General features: G+C 41.6%; 1 protein-coding gene across 1 annotated transcript; it reads left to right on the top strand.

The window, feature by feature from the left end:
* The first annotated feature begins 459 nt into the window (after positions 1 to 459).
* On the top strand, positions 460 to 16,891 carry LOC146577855 (uncharacterized). Its single transcript, XM_085255893.1, has 5 exons — positions 460 to 1,156; positions 2,072 to 2,280; positions 7,663 to 7,780; positions 15,046 to 15,223; positions 16,737 to 16,891. Exons 1-5 carry the CDS (start codon positions 686 to 688, stop codon positions 16,808 to 16,810), a joined length of 1,050 nt encoding a protein of 349 aa, XP_085112019.1. The 5' UTR covers positions 460 to 685; the 3' UTR covers positions 16,811 to 16,891.
* The last annotated feature ends 1,603 nt before the right edge of the window (positions 16,892 to 18,494 follow it).

The raw sequence follows: 18,494 nt of genomic DNA, 5'->3' as shown, positions 1-18,494 counted from the left end.
TGAATCTGTGTGTCTGTGTGTAACACCAGCTGCATCCACTGACCATGTAATCGTGGTGTTATAGTGGTACACATGGTTGTAGAGTCAGGAGCACAGCGTTTGACTTTCCTCTGAAACACACGTTCACCATCGATCAGGATTGTTGATTTATTGAGAAAAGTTACTAAAAGTTTGCAGAGCTGAAAATGATTGGATGAGTTTTTTAATCTGAAACTAAAAGTCTCAGATTTTCAGTTTGTGAAGAAAAAGAAAAGAAGAAAACAGAAACATTTGGCTTGTATAAAGAAGCCTCTGTGTGACCGTGACGTCTCCACGAGCCAGCAGAGTGTGTGTGTGTGTGGGGGGGGGGCATGTATCAAGGGGGCGCTTCACACAGGCTTGTTTACATACTGTTCGTGGTGAATCGTCACATGACAGCATGTTTCCATCGGCTGTTATCGTCCTGTTTACAGACTATAAAGAGTTCATATCGCAGGCGTGTTTGGCCACGCCCACAGGCGGAGCTGACACAGTAAGTTTCCTTTATATTAAGTTTCCTTAATAAATCCATTATTCTAGGTGGGGTCTGAATAGAGTCTGAGCTGTCAGAGAGGAGAAATCACTAATGCTGAGAGTGAACTCAACGTCTGACAAGGACAATTTTCTTTTTTCTTCATTGTTGAACTAAATCGTCCTCTGTCTGATCATGCAGACACAAATAGAATATGAAGTAAAAACTATAAAAAGTAAGCATTTGAGGCTGAATGACCTGAAACAGGAAGCCCAGGATTCCTATTTGTACAAGAAATATCTGCACAAAGAAGACATCCCTGCATATCCCCGACCGGCGCTTCATGTGTCTTGTCTGAAACACGACACAAACCGACAGGGTTTATGCGGGATCAGGGCTGACGAAGGCTTCAAGGCTCCTCAAAGTAGCTCAACTCAACTCTCCCTGGTGTGGTGGAGTCTGGCCGTGAGGCCCGAGGAGATCCAGTCGGCTGAGACGAGGCTCCTGGATGAGATCTACCCAAAGCGGACGGAGGAGCAGGCCGCGAAGCAGGAGAACTTCCTGTGGAAGTTCGCCTCCTCTCCAGCCTTTAGTGAGAAGTCCAGGTATGGCTTATACCGCTTCACCTTCCCCGTGGAGGAGGTGCTGACCGCCTACAGCGAGCAGGTAATGACTAACACTTAATGTTTACAACTATCCTTTGACGCACCGCTCCTCTAAAACAGCAATAATGATAATTATTAGGTTATCTACATTGTTATGTAAATAACAAAATAACTTAAAGCACAAAAATGGGGAAACGTAGTCCGAAGTCTTTATATTAAGGCCATCAGTCAAACAATATTGTTTGCTCTGGGTTTAAACAGCGCGTTGTGTGTGACATCTTCTTTTGCGCATGCGGGCCGCTTTGAGCGTTCACAGTAGAGCGCGTTTGCAGTCGCATTTTATTTGTAGTGTGAACGAGCAGACAAAAAAATTTGATTCGATCAAAAAATCGGAATTGAGCATTAACACCTGCAGTGTGAACGTAGCCTAATGTAGTATACCACCACAGCCACCTAAACCAACCCAGAGCTCTATGAGACAGTTTGCAGAAGTCTGTGACCCAGCAAGACATAACTCAGCTGATAAAGACATGGCAAACATGACTGCACTTGATTTCCAATTATTTTCAGTTGCGGACGATAAAGGATTCAGAAAGTTTATTCATGCACTGAATATTATGTAATTCCAAACAGGAAAACACTCCCAAAAAATCATCCAGGCCTATATGACAGAGAATGTGCATCTTCTTTTTGTTTTGCATATTTTAATTTATATTTTATTGTGTTGTGGTTTGCAATGTTTGGTTTTGTTTCAATTTAAATTTGTTTAAAAGGAAAAAGCTGAAAATTAAAATCGTTAAATGTTGAAATGTAAATAGTTGGTTTTTGATTTTATAATTTATTTTTTACATTTTATGTGGAGTGAATAAATAAAAGCACATCAGTAATTCATTTTGTCCATAATTTTATATTGTTGTTGATAATAAATTAATTAAAGCAATAAAACGGGGTGATGCTTCCACTTTTTCATGTCCAGTTTTGCTCCGGAGATCCGCCCATCATGAGGGTGTTCAAGACAAATCTGTTCAAACAGGAAGTGGAGTACGCTGTGCTGGTCCACAGCCCAGCCAATCAGGAGCTCTTCTCAGAGTATCCTTTGTTTCTGTATGATGACCCGAACGCAGTCTGCACTTACAGAGACGGACATTTCGTCTGGAGACCAGAGGCCATGTGTGAGACACACAGGTAAGAATCACACAGGTAAAAATGTTAATGGACTCTCATGAAGTATGTTCACAGCTGTGCACCTCAGAATCAGCTGACCTTTACCAGTAATGGGGACAGGCCATACATTTGATTTTTTGTTGTTATTGTTTTATTTTGTCAGCATTTTTGGTCTCAAACTTCATAAGTCCAGCAGATGTCCACATGAAGATTTCACAGCTGAAAAACATATTTAAATCTAACCAGCTGTGAGCATCAGTACGATGACACATCACTGTCTGAATAATCCTCAGTAGTTTATTGTCTGTGACGTAGAGGAGCAAATCTCGGCGTCTGATGTGTGATGTCATAAAGTGCATCCTGGGTAAACCTTGAGGCTCAACATATGGAATAGCTGGCTGATCAGGAAAGGTTGAAGCAGTGTGAGCTGGGCCCCCTGGTGCCCCGCAGTAATAACAGAAAATAGTTTGAAGTGAATCACAAGTATGTACAGTTTATTTATTTAAATAAAAGCTGAATTCAAACTGGTACCAGGCAGGGCCATGCAGAGAGGTTTAAAGTAGTGATGTTCGATTCGTGAACGAATCGTTCAATACTCGAGAATCACTTTACTGACTCGTGAATCATGATTCACAAGCCCAACTGACTCACTGACTCATCCCTGTTGCTGTTAGCAAACTAATTCCATTAGTAGAAATATATCTAGCTTATAATTAAAATTGTGGGGGGGGGGGGGACAACAGCCAGTTTCGTAACAAAAGCATTTCTGCTCTGAACTGGAAGAAAAACCCCTGAGTAGAAGCTCACATCAAGAAAATAGCAAGAAAATCGCGCTGCTAACATGCTAACAACACATTTGAGCTACTCACCCCCTGCTTCCTGTGCTGAATCGTAAGCATAAGCGAATCACTCAGGACTCGCTCACCCCCTCCCTCCTGTGCTGAATCATAGAGCGAACGAATCACTCACTCACTCACTCACTCACTCACTAACCCCCTCCCTCCTGTGCTGAATCAAAGAGCGAATGAATCACTCAGGTCTCACTAACCTCCTCCCTCCTGTGCTGAATCAAAGGCTACGTTCACACTGCAGGCGAAAGCGCATCAAATCCGATTTTTTTGACCCTATGCGACCCATATCTGATCATGCTATGACAGTGTGAACGGCGCAAATCCGATATTTTCAAATCCGATCTGGGTCACTTTCGTATGTGGTACTGAATCCGATACATATCCGATGTTTTAGAAAGCGACTGCTGTTTGAACGGTCAAGTTGCATTAAATCCGTCTTTTACGTCACCGACACAAGACTGAAGCCAATTATCAGCGCCGGAGAAGCACCCGATACGACATCGCGAACGCTTCCTGGCCATCCAGCGTAGATGTCAGTGAAACTGTTGGGAAGACAACGTAAACATTTTATTTGTACTGTTTAATCTGCAGATTCTGACAGAAATCTGCAGCTATCCTTTGAAGCACCGCTCCTCTCTTAAACAGCAATAAGGATCATTATTAGGTTATTTACATTATTATGTAAATAACAAAACAACTTAAAGCAAAAATTGGGAAACGTGAAGTCCGAAGTCTTTATATTAAGGGCCATCAGTCAAACAATACTGTTGCTCTGGGTCTAAACAGAGCGCGTTGTGTGTGACATCTTCTTTTGCGCATGCGGGCCGCTTTGAGCGTTCACACTAGAGCACGTTTGCTGTCGCATTTTATTTGTAGTGTGAACAAGCAGTAAAAAAAATCGGATTTGATCAAAAAATCGGAATTGAGCATTAAGACCTGCAGTGTGAACGTAGCCAAAGAGCGAATGAATCACTCAGGACTCACTAACCTCCTCCCTCCTGTGCTGAATCAAAGAGCGAACGAATCACTCAGGACTCACTCACCCCCTCCCTCCTGTGCTGAATCATAGAGCGAGCGAACGAATCACTCACTCACCCCCTCCCTCCTGGGTCACAGCTTCTTCTTCTTCTTGGTTGGTAACCAATGTTAAGGCGCATTACCGCCCCCTGGCTCGCAGCGCAGTGGACATTTAGATGAGAAAATATATATTTGACACACTTAAGGAAAATACTAATAAAATACAAATAAACAAAATAAATGTTTATTAAGCAATTTTGATAGGAAATTGCTTAATTTTAGAAATGTTTTTGCTCTTTTTTCTCTATAAAATAGTTTTGTTTTTTGTTTTTTTAATCATTCATCTTAGCAGTGGGATTTACATGAAAAGGGAAACAAATTAAGTTTGAGTGAAAATGTAAAATTTTGGCACTCTCTGGTCAACTGACTCAGTGAATCAAATGACTCAAAAAACCTGATTCACTTTGGTGAGTGACTCATTAACACTCGATTCAGTAAAAAGAATCAAATTTACCATCACTAGTTTAAAGGGGCGGGTGCTCAAAGTTAAAAAGGGGCACATTGAACCAGGCTGAATAACAACAACACACATTCATCAAGAATCTAATATGGGATCGCATCATACTATATCACTGTTCTGAGGTGGCGACAAGGCAAAGCAAACGTAGCCGATGTTTTACCTGATGGGTACAATGTTGCTGTTGAGGGGTTGCTGTGGATAGTGCTGCTGATAGTGCAGCACTGTGCTGATCTGAGACTGTAGACATTAAAAAGTCCATAGGAGAGATGGTAGCTGATTAAACAAGTGTCATGAGATAATAACAAAATGCAAAGATTGGTGACAGCGCTTGGAACCATAAGGCAACAAAAACTGTGAGAAATAATTTAGGCTCTGCCTGTGAATCACTCTTTGCTTCTCTTCTTCCTTCCATCCCATCATTTCATATATCACTCTCCACTTGCTGTCTATCTGAGAACAAGGCACAACTTGCTATTGCAATAAACTATAATCTAATTATCCACACCTAACAACTCTTGCACTTAATCTATAATAAAATGATGACAGAAAAATGTTATAGCACTGCCTTTAGTAGCCTCACACAGCTCCTGCTGTTTCCTCCTCATGTCCTTACCAGCCATGTCTGGACAATGTTATATCATGAGTAATAATTTTTAAAAAATCCATATAATAATAATAATAATAACTTTATTTATAAAGCGCTTTCAAACAAAGTGCTGTACAACTATTTAAAACTAAAAAGATAAAAAAATAAAATAAAAGCGATACATAGCAATACAGGTAAAAGACACAATACAAGTTAAAAACAGTAAAAATTTAAAAACTAAAAGCCATAGAATTAAGACTTGTAAGATAAGGTGAACAAATGTGTCTTCAGCTTAGTTTTAAAAACCTCCACAGAGCATGCCTGCCTAACATCTTGAGGGAGGTTGTTCCACAGAAACGGGGCACGAAAAGAAAAAGCACGCTCTCCAATTGTCTTTTTTCTGGCTCTAGGAACCTTTAGAAGGCCAGAGTCCTGAGATCGGAGAGCACGGGATGGAACGTAAAGATGTAAAAGGTCGGAGAGGTATGAAGGTGCCAGTCCGTTTAAAGCCTTTTAGGTGAGCAGCAGGACCTTAAAATCTGCTCGAACCTGACAAGGTAGCCAATGAAGAGAGTTCAGTACAGGGCTAATGTGCTCAAATTTCCCAGTTCTTGTTAAAATGCGAGCAGCTGCATTTTGCACCATCTGTAGACCTCTAAAACTTTTCTTTGGTAGCCCAGAAAGAAGAGCATCACAATAATCAATACGTGAGGACACAAATGCATGGACAAGAACCTCTGCAGTGTCGCTTGACAAAACTTGTCTGATTCTGGCGATGTTCCTCAAATGATAAAAGGCGGTCTTTGTTATCTCTTTTACATGAGACTCGAAAGAGAGCACCATGTCAAACCACACGCCCAAGTTTTTTACCTTGTCCCTACAATTTATGACACTGTCATCAATTCTCAAGATGGAATTTTGGGACAAGTGCTGAAATTTGTACATAAAACACACACATGCACGCACACACAGTGACATTTTAGACCTTCTTCAGAATACTGTATATACTATGGGCATCACGGTGCTGATCCAGAATCCTTACATTATTATTTATTACTAGAGCTACAATAATAAAGCAATGAGGAGGGGGAAGTAATAAATATGAAATAATGTATTTATGATGATTCCATTTGTTTCACTATCCACTCTGTGCAGGGGCAAAGTTTATTACATTTTTAAACTGTAGAGATACAAAAATTTTACTGCTGTAAAATCCAAATTTTGTCTTATTTAAAATATAAATCTAATATAATCTGCTTCTTAATGTATGTTCTTTAAAATACAGCGTGTGTTTTTTTAAATATTATAATAATGCATAATTATATGGACATGCATATTAGATCGTTTTTAGTGAAATATAATCCCTCCAGAAAGGCAGGAAAAGCCCAGAAACTTACTTTAAAACTAAATATGTTTCTAAATACTTTAAAACTAAATATGTTCCCTAAAACGGTGACAGAGCTACAGACCCATGACAGCCTTACACAGGTAGCCAGCAGCTGTGACCAGCACTACTTGTGCAGTTAATACAAGGACAGGTAATGTTTGTCGCGCTGTTGCACACACAGCACGCTCGTTTGTTTCAGTTCGTCAGTTGCAACAAGACAGCTTACCAACGTGTACGTAATAAGCCAATACTCCTGTGTGCTATACACTACAGTGTACGCTGTACACCTACTTACTGGGTTTGTCGCATCAGTCTGTGTCTCTGAGTTAACTTGTGTTTCTCCTACAGCTCCAGACTGCAAAAAATGCGCGTGCTCTTTGTGAGCTCGTTCCCGGCTCGTAACCAGCGCGTTCTGCCGTCAAGAGCGATCAAGCCAGATCCTTTTATTTAGCAAAACTGTGATTATATATTATTGTTGAGGGGCACAGACAGGAATCCGCACGCCTACACACATAAAAAATAAATAAATAAATAAATTTCTTTTTTAAAGTTGCCTCAACAAAAGGGCACCCATCAGGAAAGGGGCGGGTGCTCAAGCCCCTCCAGCCCCCCCCTCTGCACGTGCCTGGTACCAGGTGATTCATTTGTCATTATCTGGCCTAAATTCACTGCTTGATTAGAGCAAAGATTTAATGTTTAAAGCAGTGTGGGATTTTGTGGACGGATATCTCTATGCAATAGTAGTATAACCCCACCTCTCGCCGTATGACAGCTGGGATAGGCTCCAGCGACCCTGATGAGGATAAGTGGACAGAGCATGGGTGGATATGTAAAGCAGTATTAAAAACGAATGATAAAACTAATAACCTCTTAAAACATTCATTTAAATACTTGTTTTGACAAATTAGAAAAATCTGATGAAAATGAACGACTTCATTAACAAATTGTTAATTTTCCGTGACTGCTGTTGTTGCTCGTGACGGTTTTAGTGTTGCAGGCTTTAATAAACTGAATGACTGTCTCTCTCTGACCTTCCTCTCAGTTATGCGTTGATCCAAAGACCTGATGAAAACCAGATGACCGTTCGGCCCTGGAGTAGTCGGCCTCCATTTTATGTTTGGGATCATGTCGCACTTGCTCTGCATGTGGAAAACGGACAGGTACCCTCCTCTTCTTCCTCACTCTTCAGAGACACCTGAAACATTTTAGAAGAGGAACTGAGTTTTATTTTGCTTGTTTCATATCCTATAACTGCTGTCAGCTCCCCACTGAGATGCATTATCACCCCATCAAGAGAATCTGAAGCTTGTCTGCACTCTAAAAACTATTGTTTAAGCTCAACAAAAAAAATTAACGCAAGAGTTTCCATTACTCTTTTTGATTACGATAACTTATGTTGAAATTAGATTGAACCAACAAACTATATTGAGTTAGGGGAATTAACTTTTCCTCCATAATCAAAGGTGATTTTAATTACCATTTACGTAATATTTGGTAGCTTAAAAACATATTTTTAAGTTGTTTACTCATAAAAATTATGTTCCTCCAATTACTTTTTCCACATTATTTAAAATGATTTTTAAGTGTTATGTAATTAATTACAGCAATTACAAAAACAATTTTTTAAAGTTCATTATTTAAAATATTAAGTTGCTGATTTTCATCATTATTATCATCATTTTAGCTTTCTCTTATTTTTTTATTTTTATTTTATTGTAATAGCTTTTAAGAAAGGAATTCATTCAACATTTTTTTTTATCAAAAAACTTTTTTATTTTTTAACTGTAGGCATTTCAACACTTTGTATTTAAAAAGTGGAAATAAACCAGAAATTTAGATTTATACCATCACAGCCAAGTTATAGAATATGCCTTTATGTATTTAACACCACAGAAACAAATGTGTTCAATTGGTAAAAAATCTACTTAGAAAACATTTTGTTACAGTAATACTTCCATGCAAGTGTTCAGTAAATGTTAACTTTCAATGCCTACCAAACTTTACAAGATCTTGCATCTTTCTATTACACAATGCAGCAAACACCTTTAAGATCAATGTTACACATATAAGATTCCAAACAGTTAACAATTTTTGAAACAGAGTGAACATCTTTAACATAATGATGGTTCCATCAAGGTCAAGGAACAGCTTCTGAACAACTTCAAAAGTATATTTCAGATCCTTGCATTAGCTCAGATTGAGAGCATATATTATGCCCATGAGCAAAACACAGCACCTTGGGAAATTCTGGCCCTCCATGATTTTTGTTTCCTCCACCACAATGGTTGCAGTCTTATGGTTAGATCCAGGGGTGTACCGGTCACTGATGCTGGCAGTTTTCATCACCTGCCTTTCAAGGTTGACCTTAAGTTCTTCGGTGTTAACTTAAGGCCAACCTTAAGTTAAGGAATTAATAGGTTAATTCACTAACCTATTTAAAAAAAAATAGGTTAGTGAATTATAGATTAGACTTTTATACTTATTGAAGCTTAATGAATTCAGATGATCAATGGAACACACACACACACACACACACACACATACACACACACACAATGCTGAATGACTTACACCAAACTCCATGAAAAGGACCTCTTCCTTCTCTCCAAGGAAAGTGATAAGGCAGCAGATGGCTACTTCTCTGCGTGTTTCAATTGTATTGTGCTATTTAAGAAAAAATAAAATATGAGTATAAAATACATGGGTGACTCCTATGGAACACCAGGACTGCCAACAAAGTGCATTTCAAAGCTACCCAAAGTCTAAATAGTTGTCCTACCTCAAGAAGCATGTCCTTGATCTGCCTGATTCTCACTCCCTTAGCTCCTCCCCTTGATAAAATGACATCCATCAGTTTTGGGGTGCAATGGTCAAGTGTAGCCATTCAAGGCTTACAGTGGTTATTCTCTTGAACTCCTCCTTTATCTGTAGAACACGCAAACAGAAGAATTAAACCTTGCAGACTCTTAGCTATACTGCATTAATGAATGCTCTAATACATTATTTAAAGAGAATAGATGTGATCTAAGGCTACCCCAAGTTTTGAGGGAACCAAAACAATCGTGGTGAAGACAAAAGAGACTTCCGCACCATAACCGTGGTGTAATCTCTAATGTTTTAGCAACCCTGTTTTTGCAGAGGCTTCGAATTTACACATTGTTCACTCCCAGCCCATTTTGTAAAAAATGTGTCCCAACTTAACAAAGCACTAATGACCCTAGATTATCACACTATACTAACTGCTTACATAAAGTCTTAATGTTAAGTAGATTCACATAGCCTATGCCAGAATAATGCTATTGGAATGACATTAACAATATTTCACACAGTCTGATTTAAAAAAAACAAACAAACAAAAAAAACAAAGATAGCTACAGCTCTTAAGATCAAGAACAATACTTACTTTAAGCTGTATCACAATACTAACCAAAATCAATGTAATATTACGTATAGGTCATGCAAGTTTTATAAAGATATAAAATAGGTGAGCCAGACGGAAAAAAGAAGCCTCTAGGTTATCCCTCTGACAAAACTATTCACAGTTTAAAGGCTTCTAATTTTGGTAAAAAGAAAAACAAAATCAGCCTATGATCGAAATTAGATTGCACTGTGTAGCAAGACTTTAACCATGCTTTTCCTAGCCACAGTTGCACTCTCTAGCTGAAGACTTTTGTCAAATGAAACTTTTTAAGTCTTATCCTTTCCTGTGCTAAAGTTTAGAATGGCTAGCATTAGCTACATGTGGTAGTGCAAAGTATTTCCTTATCTGTATGAGCATCACATCATACACAAATCCACTACAGGTGACTAGCACAAATGGTAAATGGCCTGTATTTATATAGTGCTTTACTAGTCCCTAATGACCCCAAAGCGCTTTACATATCCAGTCATCCACCCATTCACACACACATTCACACACTGGTGAGCTACAATGGCAAGCTACATTGTAGCCACAGCCACCCTGGGGCGCACTGACAGAGGCGAGGCTGCCGGACACTGGCGCCACCGGGCCCTCTGACCACCACCAGTAGGCAACGGATGAAGTGTCTTGCCCAAGGACACAACGACCGAGACTGTCCAAGCCGGGGCTCGAACCGGCAACCTTCCGATTACATGGCGAACGCCCAACTCAAATGCTTTGCTTTGGTAGAACTGTTATTTGTAAATGAAATGTTACTTACCTTGAAATGTCTTTTACAAAAGCTTGCACCATGCAATGCAACATGTGTGAATTTGCCGGGGCTAGTTAAGTCAGTAGGGGAGGGAATTTGAAATCAGAAGTTACAGTGGAAAAAAATAAGTTATCTATTAAATTTCTTTAAGTAATTACAACTTGAATTTTATTTTGAACCCACTAACATTGGGATTTAATTTCAAATAAAATTAATTTAATGTAATTACCAACATTATTAATTCAACACAACCCAAAAAAAGAAAGTTTGCAACTTAGAAGGTCTATCTTAATCAATAAATTAGAATTTTTATGTTGCAGCCATGGATTTAATCAAGTGGTGGTAAAAGGCCTGATGAATTACTTTTTAGAGTGTTGATAACAGAAGTTCTTTGGGATTACCTTTACAGGGAGTGCAGAATTATTAGGCAAATGAGTATTTTGTCCACTTCATCCTCTTCATGCATGTTGTCTTACTCCAAGCTGTATAGGCTCGAAAGCCTACTACCAATTAAGCATATTAGGTGATGTGCATCTCTGTAATGAGAAGGGGTGTGGTCTAATGACATCAACACCCTATATCAGGTGTGCATAATTATTAGGCAACGTCCTTTCCTTTGGCAAAATGGGTCAAAAGAAGGACTTGACAGGCTCAGAAAAGTCAAAAATAGTGAGATATCTTGCAGAGGGATGCAGCAGTCTCAAAATTGCAAAGCTTCTGAAGCGTGATCATCGAACAATCAAGCGTTTCGTTCAAAATAGTCAACAGGGTCGCAAGAAGCGTGTGGAAAAACCAAGGCGCCAAATAACTGCCCATGAACTGAGAAAAGTCAAGCGTGCAGCTGCCAAGATGCCACTTGCCACCAGTTTGGCCATATTTCAGAGCTGCAACATCACTGGAGTGCCCAAAAGCACAAGGTGTGCAATACTCAGAGACATGGCCAAGGTAAGAAAGGCTGAAAGACGACCACCACTGAACAAGACACACAAGCTGAAACGTCAAGACTGGGCCAAGAAATATCTCAAGACTGGTTTTTCTAAGGTTTTATGGACTGATGAAATGAGAGTGAGTCTTGATGGGCCAGATGGATGGGCCCGTGGCTGGATTGGTAAAGGGCAGAGAGCTCCAGTCCGACTCAGACGCCAGCAAGGTGGAGGTGGAGTACTGGTTTGGGCTGGTATCATCAAAGATGAGCTTGTGGGGCCTTTTCGGGTTGAGGATGGAGTCAAGCTCAACTCCCAGTCCTACTGCCAGTTTCTGGAAGACACCTTCTTCAAGCAGCGGTACAGGAAGAAGTCTGCATCCTTCAAGAAAAACATGATTTTCATGCAGGACAATGCTCCATCACACGCGTCCAAGTACTCCACAGCGTGGCTGGCAAGAAAGGGTATAAAAGAAGAAAAACTAATGACATGGCCTCCTTGTTCACCTGATCTGAACCCCATTGAGAACCTGTGGTCCATCATCAAATGTGAGATTTACAAGGAGGGAAAACAGTACAGCTCTCTGAACAGTGTCTGGGAGGCTGTGGTTGCTGCTGCACGCAATGTTGATGGTGAACAGATCAAAACACTGACAGAATCCATGGATGGCAGGCTTTTGAGTGTCCTTGCAAAGAAAGGTGGCTATATTGGTCGCTGATTTGTTTTTGTTTTGTTTTTGAATGTCAGAAATGTATATTTGTGAATGTGGAGATGTTATATTGGTTTCACTGGTAAAAATAAATAATTGAAATGGGTATATATTTGTTTTTTGTTAAGTTGCCTAATAATTATGCACAGTAATAGTCACCTGCACACACAGATATCCCCCTAAAATAGCTAAAACTAAAAACAAACTAAAAACTACTTCCAAAAACATTCAGCTTTGATATTAATGAGTTTTTTGGGTTCATTGAGAACATGGTTGTTGTTCAATAATAAAATTATTCCTCAAAAATACAACTTGCCTAATATTTCTGCACTCCCTGTAATATTTTAAGCAGATGCAGATAAATAAATGTAGTCCCAGGTGTAGAGTGCACTGGTTGCAGAAGAGAGAAGGATGCGACACCGAGGATGTGGACAAGTGGGTGAAGAATTTGTCTGACACACAGCTCACCCAAACAGAGAAAAATATCCTTGATAAAGGGTTGAATTTTGCTGTCACACTGAGACAAATCCTGCTAGTGGAGCTGATCACAGCCACAGAAACAGCAATTCATAACAACAATATTGCAGAAGTGGAAGCAGAGCAACTACGGACGAATGTTTCGGCCTGTCTCAGCAATGCAAAGCCCCCAGCATCCAACACCACCATGGAGGAGAGGAAGGCACTCACATCACTACGTAATAACAACAATATTATCATCCTTCCGGCAGACAAGGGTAGGTGCACAGTACTGCTAAACCAGAAAGACTATCATGAGAAAATTTTGTCACTGCTCAGTGACGAAAATACTTATGAGCCCCTGAAATGAGAGCCATGAAGTGGTTACAGGAAGAGGGTGATAGACTGTCTGAAGCAGTTAGAACACGACAAGGCTATTGACTGGACCTCATACCACAGGCTGTACCCAGAGGAATCTACACCAAGTCTGTATGGTTTACCGAAAATACATAAACAGGGTGCACCTTTAAGACTGATTGTCTGTATGATCAGCTTGGTCACCTATAACACCTCTAAGTTTCTGGCTTCGATCCTCAACCCGCTGGTGGGCAGCTCTGAACACCACATCCAGAGAAGGTGAGAGATGTCATTATGGAGGCAGATTAAACCAACAGCAACAGGACCACTCTCAGCATCGACCAGGTGTGTTTGAACTATGTCTTCATTCCACCTGTTTCTCAAACAAGGGTCAGTACTACAGGCAGAAACATGGGTGTGCCATGGGCTCCCCAGTTTCATCCATCGTGGTCAATTTGTACATGGAAGGAGTGGAAAAGAGGGCTTTGCTGTCCTACCCTGGCACACCACCAAGCCATTGGTTCAGGTATGTGGATGACACCTGGGTGAAAATAAAATCTCAGGACGTACCACATTTCACGGATCACATTAACTCGATGAACCGACACATCAAATTCACCAGGGAGGATATGAAAAGTGACAGGTTAGCCTTCTTAGACTGTGAGATTTCCATCAGTAATGGGGGACATCTAAAAGCTGACGTGTACCGTAAACCTACGCATACGGATCAGTATTTAAGGTTTGACTCTCATCATCTGTCATAAAGGCCAGGAAGTCAGTACATGAAAATGGACCCAGATGCAGCGCTTACTAGGGTTTCTTTAGGCACCAGTGTGTTTATTCAATAACACAAAAATACATGTTCCATGAAAAACCAGCAATCACCTACAACGAGAAAGATTCTGAGGACGAAGGAATCACAGGGGTGAAGGTACTGTAATAGAGAAAGAGACTGAGTAGAGTAAAGACAGATATGAGGGAGGGAAAACTACAACTGACTGGTTAAGTCTTACTTGTAGGCAGAGGCGAGAGACTCTGGAGGAGGGGGTGAAGGGCCGAGTGAGTGAATGAGGTGGGGGAGAGGTCCTGAGTTCCAGTGATTCCAGAGAGAATGAGGACAGGCAGGTGACTACAGAGCAGAGACTGAATCCAGAGAAGACGTAGTGGTGCAAAGATGCAAACCTTGTAACGTTTAAAACAATTATAATTTCTTGTAACAGCGACCAGCGTCCAGACAGGTGAGTTCTGAGTGATCGGCTCATTTCTACTAAACAACAACAAAGAAAGGTAAGTACGCAACAGAGTCATAAGGCAAAGGTTCTTTTTCGAGTCCTGGTAACCACCATAGGGTAGCTGACGGACTGGAGAGGAACTGATGGAGACGGAGCTTGGAAAGAAAAGCGTCTGGACTTCTTTAAGAAGACGTTTCATCTGAGAAGCTTCTTTAGTTCTAGGGTCAAATGGTGGAGAGTCCCAGATTTAAGCTCTGTGGGAGTGTTGATCAGTGGTAATTTGCATATTAATGAACATAAACTGATCTCCCAGCACACTGTGAGTCACCTGGTGATGACAAAACGTTTCTCCCACTGAAAATGTCCAGATGAACAGAATCAACTTTTTGAGAATCTGCTATTTAACATTTCAATTTGTAGGAAAATAGCACAAACTGAAAACATAACGTCTGGCCTCTTTTGATGAACATACATGATAAGTAATAAAAACAGTTTCTCTAAATGAAGTAATAGTTTATATATTTGCAACAACAGATTACTACATGTCTTTCATGTTTTTGTCTTTTCCTTTTTAAGATGCTGAAGTTTGATGTTGATCGACTGAGTGCAAACCTCACATTCTGTGATCAGGACAATGTGAAAATCCCTCTTAAATTCAACTTTGATCGTTTTGAGGATGCTAAAAATGTGGTGAGACATTTGTGGCCCAAATCCACCCCGCTGAAGAGGGAGCCTTCGATCTGGGATTTCACAGGTAATATAATCTGCAATTAAAACTCACATTTCTTCTGCCAGTGTGGGTGGAGTCAGCTTTAGGTGGACATTAGGACAAGTGCAGGTTTTGATAAATGACTGCTGGCTCCATATTTCAGCTCCAGAGATTGCTGCTTGCTTAAAACATAACTTAAATGTAGTGATGAATTATCTGACCCTAACTTTAATAATGACATTTTTTTCACAAAGATGGACCTTTGTACTTGCCACCTGTGATGACTTAGACCTCAGAGGGCAAAAACCCAAGATCATGGGGCAACATTTGCTTTGCTTTCAGACAAACATAAGGATCCAAGCACAGAGCCAGACACAGGAAGACTTCACAGCAGTTATTTGCAGTAGAGAGTTGTCTTGGTGCTCATCAACAGTTTCCTTTCAGTTTGCCAGTCTTACTATAATAGCAACACTGTACTGGAAGGATGCTCTGTCACTCCTCCAGCTGGTCATTACAAGGACCTACAGTAGACGTGACAGAGGTGGTGGACAGAAGAACAAGTGTTATTGGAGGCGAGTAGATTGAATTCGACAGGTTGAATTATAGTTTCATTCACAGGCTTCCTCTTGAAGGTGTCTGCAAACCTATAACCATGAGCTGATCAAAACTTGTAGAGTTGGGGCTCTGAGCATCTGAGCATCTCTTCTGGCTCTTGGAGGAGGCGGACGCATCTCTCCCTCTCCCTCCCTTATCTTTCCTGCTTCGCTTCTATGTCCTCGTCTAGTCTTGTCTAACCCTAACCCTCAGAGAGCCTCTGTGTCTCGGTCTTGTTCTCTAACTCCTAAAGAATTATGGATTTGATCAACTGGTAACGTAATGCAATTGACACTCTCTCCTGGGTTTGGGAGAGCCTGAGTGTCCTGGAGGGACGTTCCCTGCCGGACACACGATGGACGGGTGGCAGAAGTGGCGCATCGTGTGTCTGGTGGGACTGTCTATCGAGGACATCGATATATAACGGGGTTCCTGCTGATCAGAGCTGGCTCGGCCCTGGCTTATTGGTAAAAGAAGAAAGCGGTGACAGGTGTTCAAAACCCCACAAGGCTAGCTGCTATGATCGAAGGGCTGGGACGAGCTGTGAGTACTTAGACTGTTAGAACGCAAGAAAGATCTTGGAGAAGCTCACGGCTATCATCATCTCAATCAATCAATCAATCAATCAATCACCTCTGGTCACCATAAGCATTTTGCACTGCTCCTCGGGCTGAAGGATTCTTAAAATTTCAGAAGCACAAACCTACAACACAGGAACAATTCAAAGTGTTTATTTACAGCAACAGAGCTCAATAACTGCAGTATTTTCACCTGAGCAGGTTTCATGGAGGAGCCCACAGGCAGGAGAGTAATGGGAAAGTTTAAGGTCCAAATGCCATCATATCTAAACTGCGATGATCCCACGAGCAGCAGGAAACACACTGTGGAAATCGAAAATAAGGAGACCAGAAGGGTCAGCCTGAGCCTAGAAAGATGACTCTAAGTCTTCTCCTCTCTATTTCAGCTGAACAACCAAACAACGATCCACTGACAAAGGCAGAGGAGGATTCAATGGAGTTTGAAAACTCCCAGCAGTGAAGTGGCAGCCTCAGTCTTCACCCCCCAGGCTCATCTATGTTCTTTAGATTAGAATAGAATAGAATAGAATAGAATGTTTTTTTATTGTCACCAGCATCTCCTCCTCAGTGCAAACATGTGGGAAAAGAAAGGTGGGTGAGGTGCAGTTCTGCAGCACTATATACACATGAACAGTAGTCAAAATACCTAATGTACAAATATACAAATCCAGTCAAGAAAAATAAATAAATAGAGTTTTGTATTTACAGTTTGGGTTATTGCACAGTGGTGATGGGTCTTTGGATTGGGAGGGTGTAATGGTGTCGTCAGTGCATGTGTGAGATCAGAGTGGTCATGGCCTTTGGGAAAAAACTGTTCTGGAGTCTGTGTGTCTTTGTGCTGATGCACCTGTAGCGCCTCCCTCAGGGAAGCAGGTTGAACAGGTCAAAACTGTCTTTACTTTCAAAGAAACCAAACACTGAGCTTCACTTTACTCCCATCCTGATGAAGTGCTTCGAACGACTAGTCATGCAACACATCAAGACTGTCCTGCCCCCCTCCCTGGATCCCTTCCAGTTTGCCTATCGGCCCAACCGCTCAACCGATGATGCCATCTCCACTGCACTCCACTCGGCACTCACACACCTGGACAAAAATGACTCATATGTTCGAATGCTGTTCATAGATTTCAGTTCAGCATTCAACACCATAATCCCCCAACAGCTCATTCAAAAACTGGTCCAGCTGGGGCTCAACACCTCACTGTGCAACTGGCTGTTGGATTTCCTCACCGGAAGACCTCAAGCAGTACGGGTTGGCAGTAATACATCCAGCACCATCATCTTAAACACGGGGGCCCCGCAGGGATGTGTGCTGAGCCCCCTCCTCTTCACTCTGCTGACCCATGACTGCACCCCATCATACAGCTCCAACCTCTTCATCAAGTTTGCGGACGACACAACGGTGGTGGGTCTCATTAGCAACAGGGATGAGACCGACTACAGAAGTGAGGTGAGACGCCTGGCCACGTGGTGTGCTGACAACAATCTCTCTCTGAATGTGGAGAAGACGAAGGAGATTGTTGTGGACTTCAGGAGAATGCACACCCAACATGCTCCTCTGACCATTGACGGAGCGTCTGTGGAGAGAGTGAGCAACACCAAGTTCTTGGGTGTGCACATCACAGAGGATCTCTCCTGGACGTACAACACCACAGCACTGGCCAAGAAATCACAGCAGCGTCTCTTCTTTCTCCGCAAACTAAGAAGAGCAGGAGCACCAGCCCCCATCATGTACACTTTCTACAGAGGCACCATCGAGAGCATCCTGTCGAGCTGCATCACTGTGTGGTTTGGAGCCTGCAATGCGTCCTGTCATAGAACCCTCCAACGCATAGTGAGAGCTGCAGAGAGGATCATTGGTGTCTCTCTCCCCTCCCTCCAGGACATTTACAGCACCCGTCTCACTAAAAAAGCCCTTTGCATAGCGGCTGATCCCACGCACCCAATGCAAAGCTTCTTCAAGCTGCTGCCGTCGGGGAGGAGACTGCGGAGTCTCCAGGCCAGGACCAGCAGGCTGAAGGACAGCTTCATCCATCAGGCTGTCAGGAAGCTTAACTCCCTCCCGATTCTGCCCCCTCTCCCCTCTCTCCTCCACGGTCTCACTGAACTCTGTCACACACACACAAACACACACACTCTCTGAC

Source organism: Mchenga conophoros, linkage group LG3 (assembly GCF_057382185.1).
Source record: "Mchenga conophoros isolate Kocher_MC1m ecotype Shallow Benthic linkage group LG3, M_conophoros_male_GT1.1, whole genome shotgun sequence".
Classification (NCBI taxonomy): Eukaryota; Metazoa; Chordata; class Actinopteri; order Cichliformes; family Cichlidae; genus Mchenga; species Mchenga conophoros.
The sequence above is the reverse complement of the archived record's forward strand: the minus strand, read 5'-3'. Positions and strand labels throughout refer to the sequence as shown.